Source organism: Xenopus tropicalis, chromosome 2 (assembly GCF_000004195.4).
Source record: "Xenopus tropicalis strain Nigerian chromosome 2, UCB_Xtro_10.0, whole genome shotgun sequence".
Classification (NCBI taxonomy): Eukaryota; Metazoa; Chordata; class Amphibia; order Anura; family Pipidae; genus Xenopus; species Xenopus tropicalis.
In genome coordinates this window covers 73,615,815-73,640,566 of record NC_030678.2, presented here as the reverse complement: position 1 = coordinate 73,640,566, position 24,752 = coordinate 73,615,815, and the positions used below count along the sequence as shown (strand labels likewise).

Here is a 24,752-nt window from a genome sequence, read left to right as displayed (position 1 = left end):
TAGAACCTACTTTAAAAAAATCAAATACTGCTACTTTTTCCATTCATATCCGCTCAGGATATGGTGAAATCTGAGAGAAAACGAGAAACAGAAGTCCCAATGCTGTCTCAAGTCTGTTTGCCTAGGCCGCACACAAAGACACCCTGTGATCTTTCAGAGAACAGCAGCTGAGATTCCCAGCATAATCCATGTCACTCTGAGTATTCTGCATACTGCAGTCCTATTGTTACATATGCTTGTTTTAAGCCTTTGCTTCAGGTACTCAAGCTGAAGAAGTTTTTGTTCTCATTTCATTTCTAAATATCTAAATAGATGTAAGTGTTTCCCCAATAAATGAAATACAAATAAATATGATACATGCTGATATATATACATTGTCAATTGAGCCTGGCTCCATAAAGCTCAGACTTGGAAACCAACTACCAAAGAGGAAAGCAGGCACAATCTGTGTTTAGCCACCATACCTAGAGGGACACTAATCAGCACTGGCTGAAAGGTTAGTCATACTAGTCAAACCTTGGTTTACTTTTTTGTTTTCAATTGATTTTTTCAGTTTTGCAAATAAGGAAATTGACCAGCAGGAAAAAGAAAAAGAGAGTATTGGTTCAGACACAGACAGAGCCATGGTGACTGTAAGGCGTCATAAAACCATAATGCAATTTGCCAATATTACTGAACAATACTAGCGTTAGTATATCTAATTATACATGTTTAAAGTTAATGTTTTAAATTAATATTTAATGTCACTTAATGATTGCATGTTACATCAATGCAGGGATATGCCACAAGTCCTTATACTCATTTAGCATAAAATAATAACACTTTTTTATGATACTTTTTTATTACTTTATTTAACATTTTTTCTACATTGATTATTAACATCATTGGTATATTCAATTCGGCATGGTATGCAAATTAGAAAAATTGAACTGAACTAATATACACGGTAAAGCATAATTAAACTCAGGAAATAAAACTAGCTCTTAGTGGTAACAATATGATTGGGAAAAATATATTTTGGTAAAATTCAATTTGTATCTAATCGAAATTGGTACTGAGTTCAGGTGTTCTAAATGATGTCCAGGGATCCCAAATTTCCTTATGGTGTTCAACTGTGTCCGATAGTATAGCAGAGAGGTAATGCATGGTATGCCTATGATACTGTAATAAAATTACCTTTGGTGCGGCGGGGACGCCCGCCGCACCATCGGCAGGGACGCCTGCCGCGCCGCTCCTCTAGCCGTCTCCTTCCTAATGCGCGCGCACCGCGCACGCCGGCTATTTAAAGGCGCAGGCACGCTGGCGCGTGACGTCAGCGCGCAATGGCGCCAAATTTGAAAAATTAAAGGGGTATTTATAGGGGTTTTCTGGAATGCTTCTTTGCCCGTGATAGGTTTATTCCTGGTGCCTTTCTGTGCTTTAAGCTTCTGCCTGATTCCTGATTCCTGCTTTGACCCTGCCTGGCTTTGACTATTCTGAATACCTGTATCCTGACCCGTGCCAGTTTTTGACTACTGATTCTGCTTAATCCTTCTGTCTGATTTCCCGGTGTGACCCTTGCCTGCCTGACGTTCCTCGCTATCTGCCTGCCTCGACCCGGTCTGTCTGACTTCGTATCCGCTAACTCCAGTCTGTACCGTGACCGTTGGCCTTAAGACTTTTTATACTGTCGTGCCCCATTGCTGGCCAGAACTCCTGCCCTGCACCTCTCGATTAAGTCCAGGTGGCATCTGAGTAGCTGAGGGCTCCTCCCGAAGCCAAAGGCGGTCACATTACTGGCGAAGCACGAGCCGAGACCAGGGTGCTTAGCGTTTGTTCTGGCATTGGGTGCCGACCGTGACAGATACTTTTTAAAAGAATTATTACAATAATTGTATGGGTCAAGTATGCAGAACTATTCCCAATATATATGGGGCAAAAATAGTAAAATTCCAAATTGTGATGGTTAAATAAACCTTACTCTAACTAGTATAGTAGTGACTATAGCCATCACCTTTTTTTGTAAATCCAGAAAAAATAAAACGACAAATTAGTTAAAATTATTTGCTGTTCTGAAAAAAACATATTTATATGCATTATCTAGCATAATTTCAAATCCATTAAGTGATCTTAGGTGTGCAAACAGCACGGTATTTCTACTATATCTCCCTCACATTTAAAGCTGCCTTTATAGTTGGCCAATTTGAGCGTACAAATTAGTCATTTATACGTCATAGCTATATATATTTTTCACATCTATAACCCAATATTATAGATTAATTTGTTTAAGAGTGCAGAGATTAAAGTACAGTTAGATTAAGGTTTCTATAACTCGATCACTTTGTTGATTTGTGTACAGACATAATCAATGGGAAAGGAAAAGTGTACATGTACCCTGGGTGCCTGCAAACATTACCCATTGTTTTCACATACAAATGAAACATTATCTTTATTTTCATATGGTCTCTTTTTGTGAGCAGATATAGGGATCACCTTCTGTCCTTTAGGAATGGGAGTCCAAAGCTCGGATGAACTTGGCAGCCACAAAAGCAATATAGGGATAATGCTGGAAACAGTTGAGCTTGTGTTCTGTGGTGCTGCGGTTGTCTCACAAACACCAAATTTGGTGCAGTGTTTCTTATAAAATAATTCTGCATTCTTCCCAATATTTTTTGCATTTATATGAGGTTCCGAGTGCCCCAGAGAAACATAAATGCAATGTTTATAAATCAGGTAGTAAATGAGATTCAGTGGTACATCTGGTTTTCACAAATCATGTTCGCAATGGGGCAGTTGGAGTTTTGTACTGAAGGGTTATTAATATAAGAATAGGAGCAACACTATCTCAAGGTCAGTAACTGATTGCATTGCTAACAGCTGATTGGTTGCTGGAGCTGGAGGAAGGTTTGTACCTTTTACATACTCCCCAGTGGTCTAAAAGAGGTTTTGAGTGTATGGACTAATATGCAACTGCAATTTGATTGTACTGGAAAAGTGAGACTCTAAATAGAGCATATAAATCATTTAAGCTCTGTGTTATTGCACATTTACCTTGTATGCCTTCACATTTCCAAAACAAACATATGCTTATGATGATACATTTTGACACTCATATACAACTTTTACTCCAATCTTTGAAAAATATTTGGCAGACCTTTACCAAATTACACCCATAAAGTCATTTTAATATTCCATTGCTACAAAAACCAATGTCACATACATTATCTTTGGACATAACACTGCCCACAGACAGAATATAGCCAAGATAGGATATGCACTTGCATATGCAATTCTTTGTTTTCTATCCCTTGTGGCACTGTAGAGTGTACAGACTGCATAATGGTTATAGAAATAACAAATCTCCTTTTTTTGTTTGAACAGAAAGACCTTCCAGCAGAATCAATAGCTGGCCCAGTTATACCCCACCATTCACACAATTCAGCTGGCTAGAAATGAATAAGGTGCGACCTCGATATATTATTGATCGCCCTGCATATTCTGTTGAATTATTTAATGAGGAATATGAAAAGAAGATTCGCAGCTACCCTATTGGAGGGAAAGCCAGAAAGCTTTTCAGGTAAAACTCTTTCAGCTACTTCCTACCTTATATCCATTCAAAGTAATTTACAAGAGCTTGGTGGTTATCTACAGCTTTTATTACATAGTAACATAGTAAGTTAGCTTGAAAAAATAAATACATCCATCAAGTTTAACCTTAATGCCTATATAGGTATGGGATCCCTTATCTGGAAACCTGTTATCCAGAAAGCTCCGAATTACGGAAAGCCTGTCTCCCATGGACTCCATTTTAATCAAATAATTCAGAACTATCCCCAATATATATGGGGCAAAAATAGTAAAATTATAAATTGTGATGGTTAAATAAACCTTACTCTAACTAGTATTGTAGTTACTATAGGTATCACCTTTTTTGTAAATCCAGAAAAAATAAAAAGACAAATTAGTTTGCAAACTATTTGCTGTTATGAAAAAAATATATATTTATATGCATTATCTAGCATAATTTCAAATCCATTAAGTGATCATTTACAAGAGCTTGGTGGCTATCTACAGCTTTTATTACATAGTAACATAGTAAGTTAGCTTGAAAAAATAAATACATCCATCAAGTTTAACCTTAATGCCTATACAGGTATGGGATCTCTTATCTGGAAACCTGTTATCCAGAAAGCTCCGAATTACGGAAAGCCTGTCTCCATAGACTCCATTTTAATCAAATAATTCAGAATTTTAAAACTGATTTCCTTTTTCTCTGTAGTAATAAAATAGTTCCTTGTAATTAATCCCAGTTTAGATATAAATAATCCTTATTGGAGGCAAAACAATCCTATTGGGTTTAATTAATGTTTTATTTATTTTTTAGTAGACTTAAGGTATTGAGATCCAAATTACAGAAAGACCCCTAATCTGGAATACCCTTGGTCTCAAGCATTCTGGATAACGGGTCCTTTACCTGTATAACCTGATTAACCTCTAGTTTATCCAGAGGAAGGCAAAAAACCTCATCTGAAGCCTAATTTGCCAGAGAGGGGGAAAAATTCCTTCCTGACTACAAGATGGCAATCGGACCAGTCCCTGGATCAACTTGTGCTAAGAGCTGTTGCCTATAACCCTGTATTCCCTCACTTGCTAAAAAGCCATTCAACCCCTTCTTGAAGCTATATAATGTATCAGCCAGTACAATTGATTCAGGGAGGGAATTCCACAACTTCACAGCTCTCACAGTAAAAAATCCTTTCAGAATATTTGGACAGAACCTCCTTTCTTCTTATTAGAATGGATGCCCTTGTGTCAGTTGGAAGGACCTACTGGTTAATAACGCATTAGAAAGATTATTATATGATCCCTTTATATATTTATACATAGTTATCATGTGCCAAGCACGTAGTAGCTTCTACTTGCTGGCATAAAAAGATGTTAAATGCCAAGCACGTAGAAGCTACGTTTTCTTTACCTTGCGCTCGTTCTCTGCACTCCCTGCTTAATCCGAGTGCAGAGAGCGAGCGCAGGGTAGAAAACCCCCTAGGGAACGAGCAAAGGGGGGTAAATAATGGCCCCTGGGGCGCGATCGCCCAGGGGCCCCATGGGAAAAGGGTAGCTAAAGCCAGTATGTACTTCCTACCTCTCGTTTTCTTCTGATTCTCCTCTCTTCCTGTGCTCCCCCCTCTGCTCCCCCCACTTCCTGTGCCGCCCACACACTGAAGCCGGCTGCTGATGCTGCTGTCCCTGCGATCTCCTGTCTCCTCCTGTGATCTTTAGCTGTTTGTGCCCAGGTTAGTTGCAGATACACAAACACACAATCACACACTTATTACACTAATACACACTTATTCTTACACTTGTATACACACACACATACATTTTGGGGGGGGGTTGGGGGTTTCACACTTACTTGCACACACACACATGCACACAAAACAATTTACCATGTGTACACACTCACTTACACACTTATGTAATTTTGTAAATTTTTTTCTTTTATCGCATCGTTTTTTTTCTTGCCTGAAAAAAATGTTTTATTGCCATTGCGGATAGCATATTCACTAATCGCACTGTGCAATACCTTTTGTGTATTATTTTTGTGTTTTTATTACATTTTCTGTGATTTTGGTGCATTTTTAGTCATTTTATTGCATTTTTAGCCATTTTATTGCATTTTCAGTTATGCAAAGTTGTTGTTTCGCTTGACTTTGTCTGTAAAACTAATTTGCCCAAGCCAGAATACTCAAACTGTGATTCTGACTGCAGATATCACTAGGAAAAAAAAAACCATTGATTTTAGTTTTTTGGGGGGGATTTTAGCAATTTTAGCAATTTTACTGCATTTCACATTGTTCTTTGTTACTTGTCTTTGCACATGGACATTTTGTCTGCTGTATTTCAATTTGGCTTCCTCTGTACCCCACATAGTTTGGTAAATCTATGCATATAGGACATCAAACTGTTCAGTAGACCCCTGGAGTTCATATTTAGAGTGTTTTATGTTGGTACATTATGAAATGTGGGCTACATAATGGGGCAAAATGCAAGCTTTGTGACGATTTCCAGAAATGTAATAAAAACTGTTCTGTTTAGCATAGCTTGGTAGTTTGCAGTAGAAAGATGTATTTACCCATTTTTGTTTTGTCAGAATGTGTACTTTCGGAAAATGTATGGTTTTCTAGGGTCCCCATAGTGTTAGGGGGTCTTATGGCACATAATACACATTACCAGGTGCAAAAACTGCACGAGCCGGAGCGTCATATGTGAAAATTCATATGCACTATTTTTATATGGGTGCCCCTGTACGCCACATAGTTTGGTAAATCTATGCATATAGGGCATCAAACTGTTCAGTAGACCCCTGGTGTTCCTATTTGGGGTGATATTCCTTTGTATGCAAGAAATTGTATGAGATAAATGCGGCAAATTGCTACATTTTTAGACGATTTTCTGAAATGTCATAGAAACCTCTAGATTTAGGAAAGCTTTGCAGATTGGTACTTTGGTGTAGAAAGGACTCTTTACCCATGTTGGATTTGTCAGAACGTGTACTTTCCAAAAATATATGGTTTTCAGCTGTTACCCTACATTTCTGCAGTTTCTATCCCACATAAAACTGCCATGTGTTTATGAATTAGGTAAAGGTAAGCCATGAAATTAGTGCGCAGAAGGTATATTTGGGGGTCTCTAAGTGCCACGTGCTTTCATAAACCTATGTACAGTGGGTATCAAACTGTTCAGTAGACCTCTGGGGTTCATATTTAGGATGTTTTATCTTGGTACCTAATGACCTATAGAAAATAAGATGCTGCATATTGGAAGTTTTGAGGTGATTTTTGAAAATGTCATAAAAATCGGCAAACTTAGGAAACTTTTGCGGCTTGGTACTTTGGAGTAGAAAGACATGGATACCCATTTTAGATTTCAGGGAATGTGTACTTTCCAAAAATATATGACTTTCTGGGGTGAGCGTACTTTTTACTAGCTTTATCCCACATATAATGATATAAATGTGTTGATTTTGCAGAAGCTGAAATGACAGAAATGATAGATCATATGGGGGTATGTTCACATTGGGGCCCCTACATGCCACATACTTAGGTAAACCTATACATATTGGGCATCAAACTGTTCAGTAGACCCCTGGCGTTCAAATTCAGGGTGTTTTATCTTGGTACCTAATGGTACATGGGAGATAAGATGCTGCAAAGTGAAAGCTTTGAGGTGATTTTTGGAAATGTCATCAAAATTGCTAACTTTAGAAACACTTTGCAGCTTGGTACTTTGGAGTAGAAAGATATGGGTACCCATTTTAGATTCGGGGAAATGTGTACTTTCAAAAATATATGGCTTTCTGGGGTGAGCGAACTTTTTTGTAGCGTTCTCCCACACAAAATGATGTAAATGTGTTGATTTTGCTGAAGCTGAAATGACAGAAATGGCAGATCACATGGGGTATGTTCACATTGGGGCCCCTACATGCCACATACTTGGGTAAAGCTAAACATATTGGGCATCATACTGTTCAGTGGACCCCTGGCGTTCATATTTAGGGTGTTTTATCTTGGTACCTAATGATACATGGGAGATAAGATGCTGCAAACTGGAAGCTTTGAGAGGATTTTTGGAAATATTATCAAAATTGCCAACTTTAGGCCAAATATATGGCTTTCTGGGATGAGCGTACTTTTTTTGTAGTGTTATCCCACACAAAATGATGTAAATGTGTTGATTTTGCAGAAGCTGAAATGACAGAAATGATAGATAATATGGGGGTATGTTCACATTGGGGCCCCTACATGCCACATACTTAGGTAAACCTATACATATTGGGCATCAAACTATTCAGTGGACCCCTGGCGTTCATATTTAGGGTGTTTTATCTGGTTACTTTATGGCCTGTAGGAGTTAAGATACTATAGACTGGAAGCTTTGAAGCGATTTTTAAGAAATTTCAAAAATTTTGATAAAAACCAGTAACTTTAGGAAAGCATTGCAACTTGGTAGTTTTGAGTATAGAGGCAGTTCTACCTATTCTGGATTCCCCACAATCTGTTCTTTCTAAAAATGTATAATTTTCTGGGATAAACCATCTGTTAGTGGAATTTTTGGCCTTCAAATCTAAAGTATGCAGCTTTCTGGAGCAGTGCTTTGGAAATTTGGTAGTGTACTGCTGGGAGTTTTTGACCTATACAAGTGAAAAATCTCCATAAAACTATATATATTTGGTATTGGCACGTTCAGGAGACATAGGAATTTCCAAATCAGTTGTATTTTCATGCATAAAATAATTTTTGTTTCTGGTGTATGTGTTTATATTATGGAAAATATTTTTTTTTCATTTTTTATACATTTAGAAGCCTATATCTGGTAACAGAATTGGAATTACACAAAAATTCCACCATATTTTGAAAGCTTAGGTTGTCCTGAAAAAAACGATATATAGTTTTCCTGGGTAAACTAAAAGTCCCCCCGAGGAAAAGCCCCTAAAGTGAAACAGTGCAAAATGTTCAAAAATTGTCTGGCAGTAGAAGTTCCACTTTGTTCAAATTGCTGGCAGTGAAAGGGTTAATACCTCTTCTCCAGTGTAAACAGCCCTAACTTGGCCAGTCTTTTTTCATAACTGAGACTTTCCATACCCTTTACCAACTTAGTTGCCGTTCTCTGTGCCCTCTATAACTGAATAATGTCCCTGCTTATGCAACAGCATATTCTAGATGGGGCCTTACCAGCGCTCTGTAAAGGGGAAGAATAACCCCCTCCTCCCATGAATCTATACCCCTTTTAATACAGCTCAAAACCTTGTTTGCCCTTGCAGCTGCTGCCTGGCATTGCTTGCTACAGCCAAGTTCATTATCTACAAGGACTCCAAGGTCCATTTCCATTACGGATTTGCCTAGTGCAGTCCCATTAAGGGTATAAGTGGCTTGCATATTCATCCCATCCCAGGTGCATGACTTTTTATCCACATTAAATCTCATCTGCCACTTAACCACCCAGATTGCCAGTATTGCCAAGATCCTGCTGCAAGGATGCCATATCCTGGATAGAATTGATTGGGCTGCATAGTTTTGTTTCTGCAAACACTGATACATTACGTATAATACCCACCCCTAGGTCATAATTAACAAGTTAAACAGGTTAATTGTCTGGATGATGCTTATAATTATAGATTTAATTAATTACATATAGGGCTCATTTTGTACTTGCCCTGGACACAAGTACAAGAGCAGTAAGGGATGCAGAATTGTGCTCCTTAGTGATTTTGCACATTCATTGCACACTTGTATCTAGGACAATAGCTTGCAAGTTACATGGGTAGGGGGGAAGGGGTATACCTAAGGGAGAGGCTACATGCCCCCAAAGCCTGTCCTTCATAAATACAGCACTTCCAATTGCAGACATCACTGTATTCATATGGAAAGCTGATGGCTGGGCAGGGTGCAAAGAAAGGGAAACATGACAGCTTGCATCTGTTTTTCATTCTTTGAACCCTGCCCGTCATCTGTAGTGGGTAAGATTTCCTAATAAGTCAATATCTGTGCCTTTTTTTTACCACTTTCATAGTGCTGTATCTTTACAAGGTCACAGCAAACACATCAAGTCTACAGTAGTTCATTAGCATCCAGATAGATCTCATCATAGATTTGTCCCAGAAACTGTTGTGCCAAAAGACAGCTACATCAAGGTGCTTGTGCTTTGTTAGTGCTGCTCAATTAATGTCATTGTAACAGATACACTGAAATTTAAGAGCATCTTTTGTTTACTTGTTCTTTCTGATCCTCTTTCGGTATTTATCCAAACAACTAACACTTAGGAATTTGTATAAAATTAAGTCTCCTACAAAGGTTGAAACCAATATATATTTTCATTTTATAATGTATTTTTCCTTACAAATATTAAATAGTTCTAATATTGTGCAGACCACTGAGTGCAACCTGGACTGCTCTGGAGTTTTCTTAGATCTGATAAAAGTAATGCCCCAATCAGAGCATCAGAAATTAGAACTGTTTTCTGCCGTTTGTCTAATTGTTCCCATTGGTCATTTCAAATGCTCTTTGTTTCAGCTGTTCTACAAGCAAAATAAAGAATTTTATCTTTCGGCTTTTTCCAATTCTCTCCTGGCTGCCTAAGTATAACATTAAGGGAAACCTTCTGAATGATGCCCTTGGAGGGATCAGTGCTGGAACCATCCAGATACCTCAAGGTTAGTAGAATCTCTGGCTGAAACAGAAACACTGCATTTATAGAGCCAAGGGGTAATAACAAGTGTCCTCTTTTGTTCTAGGGATGGCTTTTGCTCTTCTTGCTAACCTTCCACCTGTTAATGGTTTATATTCTTCATTCTTTCCTCTTGTGGTATATTTTTTCATGGGAGGAATTCCACAGATGGTACCAGGTAAGAAGTTCTTCTTCCACACTGTCACTGGCATAAGTGGCATTGGGAAACTAACTAATGATAAAATAAAAGTTGCTTTAAGTCACGGGGAGGCTCAGCTTCTTAATATCACTACCCACCATTATGGCCACATTTTGGGAATGGGGTGATTGTTATAATCAGAGCACAAATTTGCATATTCCTGGTATGTCTGTGTGACCCCTATTACCTTAATCACTATTTCAACCTCCCTTTAATTAACCTCTTTTTACAGGTACCTTTGCTGTCATAAGTATCATAGTTGGAAATGTGTGCCTAAAGCTTGCACCTGAGTCTGAATTTGTAACCATTAATGGGACCAGTAATGTGACCTTCATTGACATAGAGGCCATGAACGGGAAACGTATGCATATATCAGCAACACTGGCCTGTCTGACGGCAATCATACAGGTATAATCTTGGGCATTTTTATTTCTGTTACCTATATACATATTATGCAAACAAAATCAAAAGAAAAACCCATGCTGGCACCTCCCAACTCAGTGATTACTAAATACTGTAAAATTTTACATTCCATTTTAATGGTCTACATCAGTGCTGTCCAAGTTCTGCGGTGCCGAGGGCCAGAATTTCTCTAGCATACATGGTGGAGGGCCGCTAATGGAAGCCAGTTTTGACCACTCCCTGTTTTTAAACCACACCAACTTCACACCACACCCATTTTATCACAATGGTGGTAGTGTTACAAAAACCCAAATGCTTGGTCCTCACTGCAGGGAGATCAACCATTATTCATATTATATTATGTCAAATTAAGACATACCCTTAAATCCATATGCTTCTTCCTCCCCTGTGGATAGCACAGCAACCCCCAGCACATAATTACACACCTTAGGGGCCATTTAATGGCTATTTCCAACTACTAAAAAAGTCCCAGAACAAACCCCTGCCAGGTTCACCTCCCACAGGCAGCATAGGGCAGGTAAAGTATGGCACACACAGGCAGCATAGGGCTGGCAGAGTATGGCACACACAGTCAGCACTCTGCCTGCCCTATGCTGCCTGTGTGTGTGCCATACTCTGCCTGCCCTATGCTGCCTGTGTGTGTCATACTCTACCTGCCCTATGCTGCCTGTATGTGCCATACTCTGCCTGCCCTACCATGCCTGTGTGTGCCATACCCTCCCTGTGCTACGCTGCCTGTGTGTGCCATACTCTGCCTACCCTACCTGTGTGTACAGGCAGCATAGGCCAGGCAGTACATACAAAGTACAATGTCTGAGATGTGAACAGGTGAACAACGTGGGTGATTACAGCCTGAGGTGTGAACACTGCAGGGGGTGAACAATACAGGGATTAAAAGGTGTGAACAACACAGGAGATTACATTTTTGAACAATACAGGGGGATCAAAGGCACCGGGCGCATTAAATGCATACAGCCACACCTTCTATGCTGAAGTCTGCCAATCAGACCTCCCCTTCTTTCCTGACTTGCTATCAGTAGGCAAGTGAATATTCCTTAATGACAAGAAAACTCTGCATGTATTGATCAGGTTGCAGATCATAGTTAGAAATATCCATCCACATACCAGTATTTAATTATGTATTTATTAAAAGTTATATTAATAAAAAATGAATGTGGTTTGAACAGACCGTAATCCCTGATGATATGTCATATCACAACTTGGTTTCCCAATAATTGAATATAAAACAGAAAGAGATATACATATATTGTATGATAAGTAGTGATAAGTAGTAGGGAATCTGTCCCGTTTCGCGAAAAATCAGAGAATCTTTCAAAAAATTTGCAAAAGGGCGAAAAATTTGCAAAGCGGCGAAAATGTTGTGCATCAAAAAATTGTCGCCCGTGGCTATTCTTTTGTCGCTTGCGGCTTTTCTTTTGTCGCCCGCAGCTATTCTTTTGTCACGCGGCTATTCTTTTGTCGCCCGCGGCTATTCTTTTGTTGCGTGGCTATTCTTTTCTCGTGCGGCTATTCTTTTGACGACCGCAACTATTCTATTTGGACGCGCAGCAATTTTTTTCATCCATTTCGTGAAACAATCCGCCAATAGTGAAACGCATAAATTTGCAGCGAATCCATGCCTGGTGAAACATTTCGCCCATCACTAATGATAAGTCGCATAAATACATTGAGGGCAATGCTCTAATTTAATCCCTGTAGTGACAGGGTGTTCAGGTGAAATATCCACTCACTTTCCTTCTCAAGTAATATTTGGTTCATATCGCGCCCCCCTCCCCTTCAAAACCTGATACGTTTGTTCTGTATTGAATCCTGTTCAGCATTCACTATATTTTGAACATGTTCCAATAAACAAGTCTTGAAAGTGCAGAAGGTCTTTCCCACAAACATTTTCTTACAAGGTCATGTCAGACAATAAACTACCACTTTACTTTAGCAATTAAAAAAATGTTACATTTTATATACAGAGCCAAAACAATCTGTAATGAATTTATATGATTTACATATACCATATGTATGGATGCCAAGAATCTTAGGTGTCATTTGTTTATTGAAATGACTAGAGACCAATTTGTCCACAAGAGTGTGGGGCTTTTCTACAACAGGTCTTAGGTCTCTCCCCAACAAATTTGGACAGAACCGGATCTGTACGTAGAATGTGCCAGTGCTTATATAGAATTTGATTCACCATTTGCCATTGGTTACCAAAGGTCCCAATAAACCGAACTGTCTCCTCCTGATTTTTTTCTTTTTGTTGTTTAGGGGAGATCAGAATTTGCTGAGATGTTGTAAGTGCCCTGTGGTATGCCTTCTTAAATGGTATATCCTCGCTCTTTCAACCTGGTGGAAAGTTCCCTTGCCCTTTTCTTGAATACATTCAGTTCTGTGCAATTTCACCTTCATCTTACAAATTCCTTAATTGGAATTCCCTTCTTTGTGGGTAGGAGGTGATGGCCAGTAAAGTGAATAACAGAGTTGGTGGCTGCCTTTTTACAAATAAGGTCACTAGCTAGGGTGTTGTTGGATGTCTGATATAATGTTACATCTAAAAAATTAATCTGTCTACTATCAAATGTATATGTCAGCTTGATATTGAATGATTGTTATTTTGTCACTCTATAAATTCCATAACCAGGACACACAGGTTACAATTACCAGAGATAATGGGTCTCCCAGGTGGTTAATTAAAATTTTTGTGTACTTTAGGTAACATATAAAATCTTAGTATGTAAAAATGAATTGACAATACTCAATTAGAGACAATAGCACTAGACCATACATCTTTTACAATGGAGTTGTATTTTGTCCTAAATTTTGTGGTTGGATCATATGGGTATTTTGTAACTAGGTGAAAAGGAAAGACCCCTAGTAAGAACTTGCTCTTGGGATGGGTTAACACATGTTTAGAGATGTTTCCCTCACTCCGAGATCCTCTTTCTTGGGTATCCCCATTTGATTTCTTAGAAACACTCTCCCCTTCTGGTTCACTTAAGTTTTTAAATTGGGGCATTTTTTCACTGTCAGATATGTCTAAAATGAATGTGCCACTCATGGATGTTTAGAACCCATGTATGTTTGTACTCCCATTTGAACAAGGTATCCATTTCACTGACCATTCACTGACATCCTGCTTTGTAAATAAGTATTTAGTAACCATTGAGTTTGGAGGTGCCAGCATGGGTTTTCGTTTTTTTATTTTGTTTGCATACCTATATATACAATGTCTATTTTTCATGTCTCTATGTTATCCAAAATTAGTTGTACCAACTGCTAAAGATTGAAATATTTTAGGTGTGAGAAGCAGTAAAGATTAATATACTAATCTATACTTATATTTTTTTCTTATTCTTCCTTTGCTACACTTGTAATGGTGTCAAACTTCATTCAGATTGCTCTGAGCTTTGTACAGTTTGGCTTTGTTGCCATATATCTCTCTGAATCATTCATCCGGGGTTTTATGACAGCTGCTGGTTTGCAGATTCTCATCTCTGTGCTCAAATACATCTTTGGAGTCTCAATCCCACCTTATAGTGGCGTCTTGGCCATAATTTATGTAAGTATTTACACTAGTATAGAACAATAAAACAACAGTTGTCTGGAATCACAATGTGACTTGCTTTGTGTTCCCCTTCTCTTTCCAGACTTTTATAGATATCTGTAAGGAACTACCCAAAACCAATGTGGCCTCTCTGATCTTTGCTTTGATCAGTACTGTGCTGCTCATCATTGTCAAGGAGCTTAACATGAAATTTATGCATAAGATCCGCTTCCCAATTCCCATGGAGATCATCATTGTATGTTTCATTTTTATTTTTATCCTCCCTACTTTCTTTTCTAATCTTTCTCTTTTTCTTCCCTTTGTATTTGTTTTTGTGCAAATTTCTTTTCTATCAATGAATCAAATTAACTTTACATATTCTTATTACTTCATTTTGCGTATTTTAATTATGCTATCCCTATATATGATGATAATGGCTCCATTTCTGTCTTTTTATGTAGTGTTTTATTATGCTCATTCAATCTAGTACAGATTGCACTCCCTACTAGATCAATATCACACCAGTGAAGCACAAACCATTTACATTTGATATTATATGGCATGAATGGATTTGGCTGTGGCTGATTAATCCATTTTAAGACATTTATTTAGTAATGTATCTAGAAGTTTTTTAGCCCCCAAAACAACATAATTTTAGGGCCCTCTAACTTTGGTCCTAATATGTGTTTTATAAATATATATTTGAACTATTTATCAGTAAGTGGCTTATTGAGCCCCAAATACCTCCTGGACCCCAACAAATGCAGGTAGAATTCACAAAAATATTTAGCTTCTCTGAACCATGGCCACCTTGATATCTGCTGGTGTATTTGCTTCACAATGGATGAGGGCAGTATTTTTTTCCTCCCAAGCAAAAGAAAATTTGAAAATTTAGAATAGGCGTTGTTGCCTTTCAGGAAAATATGCATCTGTGTGTCTCTCTCATTTTAGGTTATTGTTGCGACAGCTGTATCTGGTAGCTTTAAACTTCCTGAAAGGTATCACATGAATGTAGTTGGGCATATTCCGCTAGGGTAAGTGCCTAATACTTTAATCTGTAGGTTTAACTATGACCCCTCAGCAGGGATATACTCTTTGAGGGTTTTGTCCTATGGCATTCTGACTGTGCTTACTCTAATATCTGTCCTGTCGCACATTACATTTCTTCCTCTCGATGACCTCTCTTTAACTTTGCTGCCTCTCAATCTTTCAGCCATTTCTAATTAAGCCGCCTACTCTCAGACTTTCTTCTGTTTGGTTTCTTGCTTCCTTTCAGGTAGAAGGCTTTTGGGCGATCAGCAGTAACACACCAAACAATTGTCTGAGTGACAGTGACACCTACTTGCCTTTAAACCAATGGAAATGTATAGACACAAGCATCAATTGTAAAGCCGCACAGGCTTCTTTTTATTAGCCTAGGGCTGACAGCCAGAAAAGCAGCCCCTTTTGGTTTGCTTTCCTCGACTAAGCATTAAGTTGCATCATAAGGGCTTCTGGCGCAATAACATTATTTAAATAACAAAACATGTATTATTGTTTGATTTAAGACAGATAAAATTCAACGTCTCATAATCTTTTTAGAATCATTAGTTGTTTAGTGGAGTCATGTTCTATCTCCTCCTTCATAGGTTCCCCTCCCCCACAGTGCCCAATGTTACTCAGTGGGATGAAATGGTTGGCACAGCCTTCTCTTTGGCTATCGTTGGCTATGTGATTAACTTAGCCATGGGCAGGACACTGGGAGCTAAGCATGGCTTCGATGTTGATGCTAACCAGGTGAGACAACCATTCTATTCTTCTTGGTCTGAGCTAAAATAAGTCAAAAGAGGTCATTTACAAATGCATTGGTACAGCTGTGCTAAAATGGACATTAAAGGTACTTGTATCCAGACACACTCCTAGCACTTCTATAGTTGACTCTATTCTCTCTGTTTGCTAAATCATGTGCAAATGCACCTGTTGACGCTGGAACCCTGGAGCTACTAACATACTAAACATAGTGGTAATTTTAGGGTTCCCACAGTTTCATCAATAAGTGCAGCAGACATGCTCCCAAAGAATCACACACAAATATCGTTTTAACGGCAAGAGCCAAAATTGGTGCAATCCCGGGAGCAACTCCCTGCACAGCCACAATTACCCTGGAATTGTGTGGGGAAACGCTTTTTTTTATAGGTAAAAAAAACCTGTTGATTTGTGCCCAAATTGGACTTTGCAGACTGCGCTTAAGGTTGTAAATCACTCTTTAAGGGGTTTGTGAACCCAAATATTTATACTTAGAATGAAGTTATTCCTTTGCCAGAATATTACACCGTCACCTATATGCCTATATACCTGTATATTAGCTAGTGTGATGATGTGTGGCATATTCTAAAGCCACATTTTTATACACCTTTTTGTGGGTGCATCCTGGTTCTACCACCTTGTATTGCTAAGTAATTTTTGTGTGCATTCTCTATGTGTTTTAAAAGCTAATTATGTTAGTCTAAATATTAATGTTACTAAGACAGCTTTGTGTCACTACATCACATAAACTCACATGTAGCAGTATGATTTGATTCTGGCATTTTGATGAACTATCTCTGCACAAAAACCCACAATCACCTGGAAATAAGGAGAATTTTCTTACAACCCTCAAAGACCAATCAAACAAACAGAAAAACTAAAATAGCAAGGCTCATGGCACAGGTAGTGGTTTGGGGGGTTTTAACTGAATTGCAATCTATCTATCTATCTATCTATACAATTCAGACAAACACTAATGTGCTTGAGACTTTCCAATCTGTCTTAAAATGTCAAGCATAAGTATATAATTACTAATCAATTATAAAAATAGTTCACATATGGGTAGAGTAGATAATATTCTCTACATGAATTCAAAATATCCAGGCAACAAAACACTTAAAATCACCCCCTATGCCATTGGCTGATTAGCACCTCAGTATTCTGAGAAATAAAATATAAAAATAATGCCTTTATAATATGTATGTTTAGATTAGCAAGCTCTGCTCGCTGTGTACTGACAAGACATAATGCTTTTACAGGAAATGTTGGCCCTTGGATCTGGTAATTTCTTTGGCTCATTCTTCTTCATACATGTTATCTGCTGCGCCTTGTCTGTCACACTGGCAGTGGATGGTGCTGGGGGTAAATCCCAGGTAAGACTAAAAAAATATAAGCACTGCTTATTAGAAACTGCAGGGGCACATGTATGTATGTATGTATGTATGTATGTATATCTTTATTTATAAAGTGCTACTTATGTACGCAGCGCTGTACAGTAGAATACATTAATACAAACAGGGGGTTATTAAGATAATAATAGATAAATACAAAGTATAACAATAAATACAAATAAATACAAGATATAGTTGCAATAAGTTAAGAGTCAAAGACACAAGAGGATGGAGGTCCCTGCCCTGTAGAGCTTACAATATACTGTAGATGGGAGGGTAACTTACAGACACAAATAGGAGAATATAAGTGCTGTAGGTCACAGTGGGTGACACTACAATATAAGGGCTAGTTCCCAGATCATGCATATAAATACAATGCAATTAAATACAGTACAATTGTGGATCTGACTCTGCATTGGATATTAGTACTTACATGTAGGAAGTGGGAAAAGTGATGGAGAAATTAGAAGGAAATTTGCATGAAAAAATTAAGTAGACCACTGTAAAGGTTTTTTACCGAGCTTTTCCAAGAGCAGCAAAGGAAATAATAGAATAGATGATATAACATACAAAGAATTGCAAAATCTTTTAGGGGACCCCCTTTATTTTACATACTATACACATAATGCAAATCATTTAAGACTCCCAATGAACCCTCTGGCTCTGCTACTTCTATTGTTCCCTGTTCCATGGAGAAGAAGAAGGGATATAGAGAAAGATTTTGTTTCCAAAAGAGCAGCCAGTATTTCAGCAAAAATGTTTGCACATCAAATATGAGATTGTACTTATCTTTACTTTGTTTTTGACTGATTGTTTGCCTTTTCAGATTGCCAGCTTCTTTGTCATGATGTCAGTTATGGTGACAATATTGGCTCTTGGAACCTATCTGAACCCCCTACCCAAGGTATAACCCCCCTCCATGGAAACATATATTTTATACTACAAAGGATAGGCCATAATATAGTTTTTGTTTTGGTGGGCTTATTATTATGCTAGAAAGCAAATATGCTGAGAAAAGGCAACCATCAGAGCAGACATCAAAGTTTCATTTAGTTCAATAACTTTGTATATTAATGCCTCTACCTTACTGGTTAGGGAACTGTAGAATCATGGCCAAACAATGATTGCAGTGCTATTTTGGATAGGTCTCTATAATTTTGCTCCACCCCGTTGTGTTCAAGGCATTAATACTTTAGTCTCAGTCTTCATCCCTTCAAAAATACTTAAAGAACCCTGTTCTAACTTGTAATTCCATCTTCCTTTCTTTGTGTGTCTGGTCTCTTTTTAATTGCATCGATAATCCATTGTTCTTATTTTTTCCTTCCTCCAATTGCTCCATTACCCTTTTTTATATCACCACTTTCTCCTACTTTTAACCTGAATATCTAATGTACCTTACAGTCTGTTCTAGGAGCTCTGATAGCAGTCAACTTGAAAAACTCTCTGAAGCAGTTGTCTGACCCATTTTACCTGTGGAAGAAAAGCAAACTTGACTGTGTAAGTCCCTCACCTCAACCATTATAAGTTTATCTATGTAGAAACCCTGAGTAAAGAACTATATAACATAGTTCACATATTTTGGGAATTAACAGTGCAAGCACATAGTTAGCCCTGCAATAGTATATATTCCCACACACACCTCCCCAATACCACTGAAGAAATATGTAATTGCATAACAATGGAACCACATTAAACAGTAGCTATTTATAGCAAGGACAGTAAATGCTGAAAAGTGCATGGGTGCTATAAATATCCTCTTTAAAATAACTGCTTTACAGCAATACATTTGATTTATAACCATGAATTAAACATCTACAATGATGTGATTGTATACCACTGACTCATACATTTGGATTTGTAATTCTGCCCCATACAGTATTTTGTATTTGCTAACTCCTACAGGACCAAGGACAGTAATTATATTTGCAGCAGACTGTGTTTGTTCATGTAAATGTATATTATTTTTTACCTCATTGGGTCGCATACGTTTGTTTCTGATGGCTGCCTAGCGTCTGTCATTATTAAAGTGTGTGTACAAATGAACAGTACAGTCATTTTGGCAGTTATTGCAACCATGCTGCCCAGGAAAATATGCATAAATAAATGTTAATACAACAGTTAATCTCTTTAGATCTAGAGAGAAATAGGATTTTAGAGCTTTAGTTTACTGGCTTACCACATACCAGTGGAATTTATAATTAAGTGCTCATTTGGTTTGAATTTTGACATCACCCATGATCAATTTAACACCTTTGTTTATGTTGTCTACTCAGTTACATAATCTCCATAGAAACAACAGGTCTTGTTATTATAGCACTTGATTCTGAAGGGATTGTTGTTTTTAAGGGGCTTATGGCTGCCTGTGCAGGAATGCCAATCCAATAACTGGCAAAATGTTTGCTTTTGTTTTTGTACATATAACTTGCTAGGGTGAGCAAACTTTTTAGGCTGTAGAGCAGGGATCCCCAACCTTTTATACCTGTGAGCCACATTCAAATGGAAAAAGTGTTGGGGAGCAACACAAGCATGGAAAAGGTTCCCTGGGGGTGAAAATAAGAGCTATAAATGGCTATTTGGTAGCCCCTATGTGGACTGGCAACCTATACAAGGTTCTCTTTGGCTTTACACTGGGTTTTATGCAACTAAAGCTTGCCTCCAAACCAGAAATTCAAAAATTAACACCTACTTTTAAGCCCTTGAGAGCAACATCCAAGGGGTTGGTGAGCAACATGTTGCTCACGAACCACTGGTTGGGGATCACTGCTGTAGAGTTTAGAGGTGCTTTTGAGGTTTGGCTCATGGTAGAACTTTGCCACAAATTTGTGGTAGACTGTTTCCTTGTGGCCTGTTTTGCTGGGAAAAGAAAACGCTCCCAGCAGACATCATTTCCATTCCTTGCCTTCCCCAGCTGCTCCTTTGCACTCTGGAAATAGCTGTATTCGTTACAGTGCATCGTTTACAGAAAAATTAAATGGGGGTTTTGGTCAACCTGAGAGATTTTTTATGAAGATTTATGGAAACTATATTTTTATGAAAATGGTTTACTTATATGAAGCAGTATTTTACATATGCTATTTGATATATTTTAATAGACACATCTAATGTTGGGTGATATCGTTTCCATTTCCCTTTATCTATGACATTAAAGGTCTACTCTGGAGAACTGAGTGGATTAAATGTTGGCCAGAAAAACACAAAAGCTGATGTTTTCCAGGCTAACCTCCAATCCGCTCTTCTCTGTGTGCCACACTCGGCCGGTTGCCGTAGTTCTTAATGCAGGCACATGGAGGAGTGTAGGCAAGCAGGTCCTGTTCTCTTAGCCTGGCCAAAACCGCAGGGCTGAGAAATGCGGATATACAAACCTTACCTTTAAATTGCAATAGCTGATTGGCTGCTATGGGCAACATCACCGGTGATGTTGGCTTACACTCTGTAATAATTATGCCCCTTAGTATCATCAGCAGGCAGCACTTGCCAACCTCAGGTTCATTAATAAACAAATTAAAAAGCAAAGGACAAAGGAAAGACATCCTGCAGTACTCCACTAACAACACTGGTCCAAAAAGAGAATGTTCTATTTATCACCACCACTCTTTATAATCTATGCTTCAGCCACTTCTCTATCCAAGTACAAACATTATGTTCCAGGCCAATCTTCCTTATTTTAATCAGTAACCTTCTGTATGGTACTGTATCAAATTCTTTAGTTAAATCTAAATAGATATATGGACAATACATACAACATGGAAGTTTTGTAGAATACAGATATGTATAGAACAATGGAGCTGTACACACAGTGAACTATGCCTGTGTACATAACCATATGATAGATAAATGGAAGTTTGACTATAAATAGTGTATATTTTTTCTTGGCTGGATTTTATGTTATCAGCATTCATATTTATAGTTTTTCACATATTGTGGGAGTGGATAAACACTTTCTTCCTGCAACCCTAATCTACTATAATATCTATGTAGTAACATGGGCAAAGTTATCCCCAATCCTATGACCAATGCCATTAGCAGTTAACTTTTCTGAAGTAGAAGATAATAGGGCTGAATTACTAGCATAGATGCTGAGGGGCCATCAGGAATTTGAATCATTTTAAAAGATAATGGGATTTTGGTAATAGTTGAGCTCCAGTGTCTGCACACATTTATATACAGTACTATATTTTTTTTCACTGGCACAGTCGCCGGGTATGTGCCAAGGCTTGCTGTCTGGACCCAAGCCTGCGTGCTTATCAGACTTGCTTTTTATTTGTTTTTAGAGAGAGCCAAGCAAGGCAGATACTGCCAGGGAACTTTAAACAGGTGCTGAGAGCGAGGGCAGATAGAGATAAAAAGAAGGAGAAGAAAAGGACATTTTTAAACTATAATTGCATGTACTGATAAATCAGTGCAAATATCATGTTTTTATTTAACAAAAATGCTTAAAATGAATAATATATTCAACCAGTCAATACACACTAGCTAATCAATATGTTTACATAAAACATGTACTTATAGACATTATTTATCTACTTTTTCCAATGTCTTATTCTTTAGATGGTTGATGCTGTTGCGCCTGATCGATTAAAATTTGCACAATGGCACTTGTTCTTTGGCATGAATCAGACACAGTTGCGCTAAAATCTCCAATGTTTACTTCAGGTGCTTGGCATCAAAATGACATCTGAATCTTATTCTTTAGATGCTTCTGATTCTTTTTGCATAACCGACTGCTGCAAATTTGTACAACCACAACTAAGCCCTAAATAAATGCACTACACTAGTATTTTTCACTATAAGTCAGGCTAAGGTTGTACTGGATGGAATATTGCAAATAATGTTAGTTCCATTTAGTTAAGTTTGGGTAAAAAAAACCCAATCCAACAAGTTTAACCCCTCCAAATGAACCCCAATGCACATAAATACACACACTATTACCAATCTATACACTTAGATATATAAACTAGGTTCCAGTATAGATAGCACACCACAGAAACGGTTGAAACCTGGGTGCAGCAGCAACAAAATACAAATGTACATACAATGAGAGCCAGCACTCACAGGACTTTTAGTAATCAAACAAAAAAAAGGAAAAAGTTGACAAAAAGCATCTCCCTGATGAAAGTTCCTGTGAGGAACTGAAACGTTGGATTAATAAACCAGCATGTAAGGATACTTTTTGTCAACTTTTCCCTTCTTTTGTTTGATTACTAAAAGTCCTGTGAGTGCTGGCTCTCATTGTATGTACATAGATATATAAACTATATATAAACTATATACACCATCTTTATATATCTATATTAATTGTAGATTTTAGTATCACAATAGCTTTGGATATTGTGTTTGTTCAAGAAATCATCCAACCAACTTATAAAGGCATTAACAGAATCTGCCATTACAACATCACCTGGCAGGGCTTTCCACAACCTCACTGCCCCTACTGAGAAGAACCACCTACGCTGCTTCAAATGAAAGTTTTGTTCCTCTAATCTAAAGGGGTCACCTCTAGTGTGTTGATCATATTTATGGGAAAAAAGATCCGGTGCTATCTGTCTAATGACCTCTAATGTACTTGTAAATGGTAATCTTGTCACCTTGCAAGTGCCTTTTTTCCAGAGAAAACAACCTCAACCGTGACAGCCTACCCTCATAGACTTCCATTACACATCAGTTTAGTTGCACATCTCTGCACTGGAGCCCAAAACTGCACTGCATACTCAAAGTGAGGCCTTACCAGAGACCTATAAAGAGGCATAATTATGTTTTCACCCCAGATACCCCGAAATCACTACCATTTAGTGTATAATTCGCATTTATATTTATGCATATCCTGCACTTATCAAAACTGAGCCTGATTTTCCAGGTTGTTGCCCAGTGTTCCAATGTTGTCAAATTGCTCTGAAAATCTGAAAAACTTTTAGTTTTGCACAATTTAATATCATCGGCAAAAATGGAAACAGAACTTTCAATGCACACGGTCACCAGGTCATTAATAAAGAATTTGAATGGCAAAGACCAAGGACAATCCCTCCCTAAATGCTCATGCACACAAACAATAGAGTTTAGTATTATTACTTAATGCTAGGGATGCACCGAATCCAGGATTCAGTTTGGGATTTGGCCAAGATTCAGCCTTTTTTAGCAGGATTCAGATCCGGCCAAATCCATTCTACTGAAATCCTTAAAATCATGACATTTTTTTGTCACATACACATGTAACTTGAAGCCCTTTCGTATCCTAATTTGCATATGCAAATTAGGATTCAGGTTTGGTTCAGTATTTGGACGAATCTTTCGCAAAGGATTTGGGTTTTGGCCAGTTTTTACCAGTTCCAAAAGTTATTGCAGGTGATTATTCTGCTTTTGTGCCAGTACCCTTTGCCAGCTAAAATCTTTCCAAAGGGATTCCACACACATCCCAGTACTATCCTTGGTAATTTTTTTAGTACATAGGCTTTCATTCTGGCTTTACATAAAGACAAACTTTTTAATCCCTCTGTCCCTCCTAAAAATGGTGTAACCATTTAAATTCACAAACCAGTCGCATGTTTCATCCCACCAGGTTTTGGCAATACCAATTATATGACAATTTTTAGCACATGTAATACAGTCCAGCTTTTCCAATTTACCAGACAAGCTCAGTGCATTTGCCAGCATACAGCAAAGGTCACTAATTTTCCCTCTGACATTTACATTATGTAACGGAGGCCTGGATCTAAGGTTTCCATTAGCCTGTTTTCTTTGTAACAGAGGGATCTGTTACATCTCCTGTACTGTTCGTTAGCCAGGTTTTTTACCCTTAACCATATAGTGGTAGGACTATAGACTTTGTACAGAGTATCTTTTGTACTTCATGCTACCCAGGAATTTCCAGGTAATGCACAAAATGCACAGAACCATCACCTGCAAATTTGTGTGTGTGTTTGTGTTCAGTATGGAATGGAGTGGGTGTGGTCTACACTTAATCAGAATTTATATACACCATTATATAACCCTAGCACAACTCTAATTTTGGATCACATGATTCCATATAACTGCGGTGGACAATCTGGTGTATGCAGTAGGAAGTTTGTTAATATTTCATCAACAAATACTTTTCACATATTTGTTAAGCAGGTTATTGGTTCTGCACAGAGACCAGTCACACAGTTATAATAACAACTGAATCATGCCTAAAATGGTATTTCCTCACCAAATTGTTAGG

General features: G+C 38.0%; 1 protein-coding gene across 3 annotated transcripts in view; it reads left to right on the top strand.

Moving 5' to 3' along the window:
- The window catches only part of slc26a9 (solute carrier family 26 (anion exchanger), member 9), a 58,394-nt gene that overhangs the window by 20,035 nt on the left and 13,607 nt on the right, over positions 1-24,752 (top strand). For 2 of the 3 annotated variants that reach the window (NM_001102740.1, XM_031895595.1), the window contains 11 exon segments: positions 3,361-3,556; positions 10,050-10,189; positions 10,271-10,381; positions 10,635-10,810; positions 14,232-14,396; positions 14,485-14,637; positions 15,333-15,415; positions 16,010-16,157; positions 17,426-17,539; positions 18,384-18,461; positions 18,959-19,054. In NM_001102740.1, coding sequence (NP_001096210.1) covers positions 3,432-3,556; positions 10,050-10,189; positions 10,271-10,381; positions 10,635-10,810; positions 14,232-14,396; positions 14,485-14,637; positions 15,333-15,415; positions 16,010-16,157; positions 17,426-17,539; positions 18,384-18,461; positions 18,959-19,054 — 1,389 coding nt within the window. In that variant the 5' untranslated portion in view covers positions 3,361-3,431. 3 annotated transcript variants of the gene reach the window in all.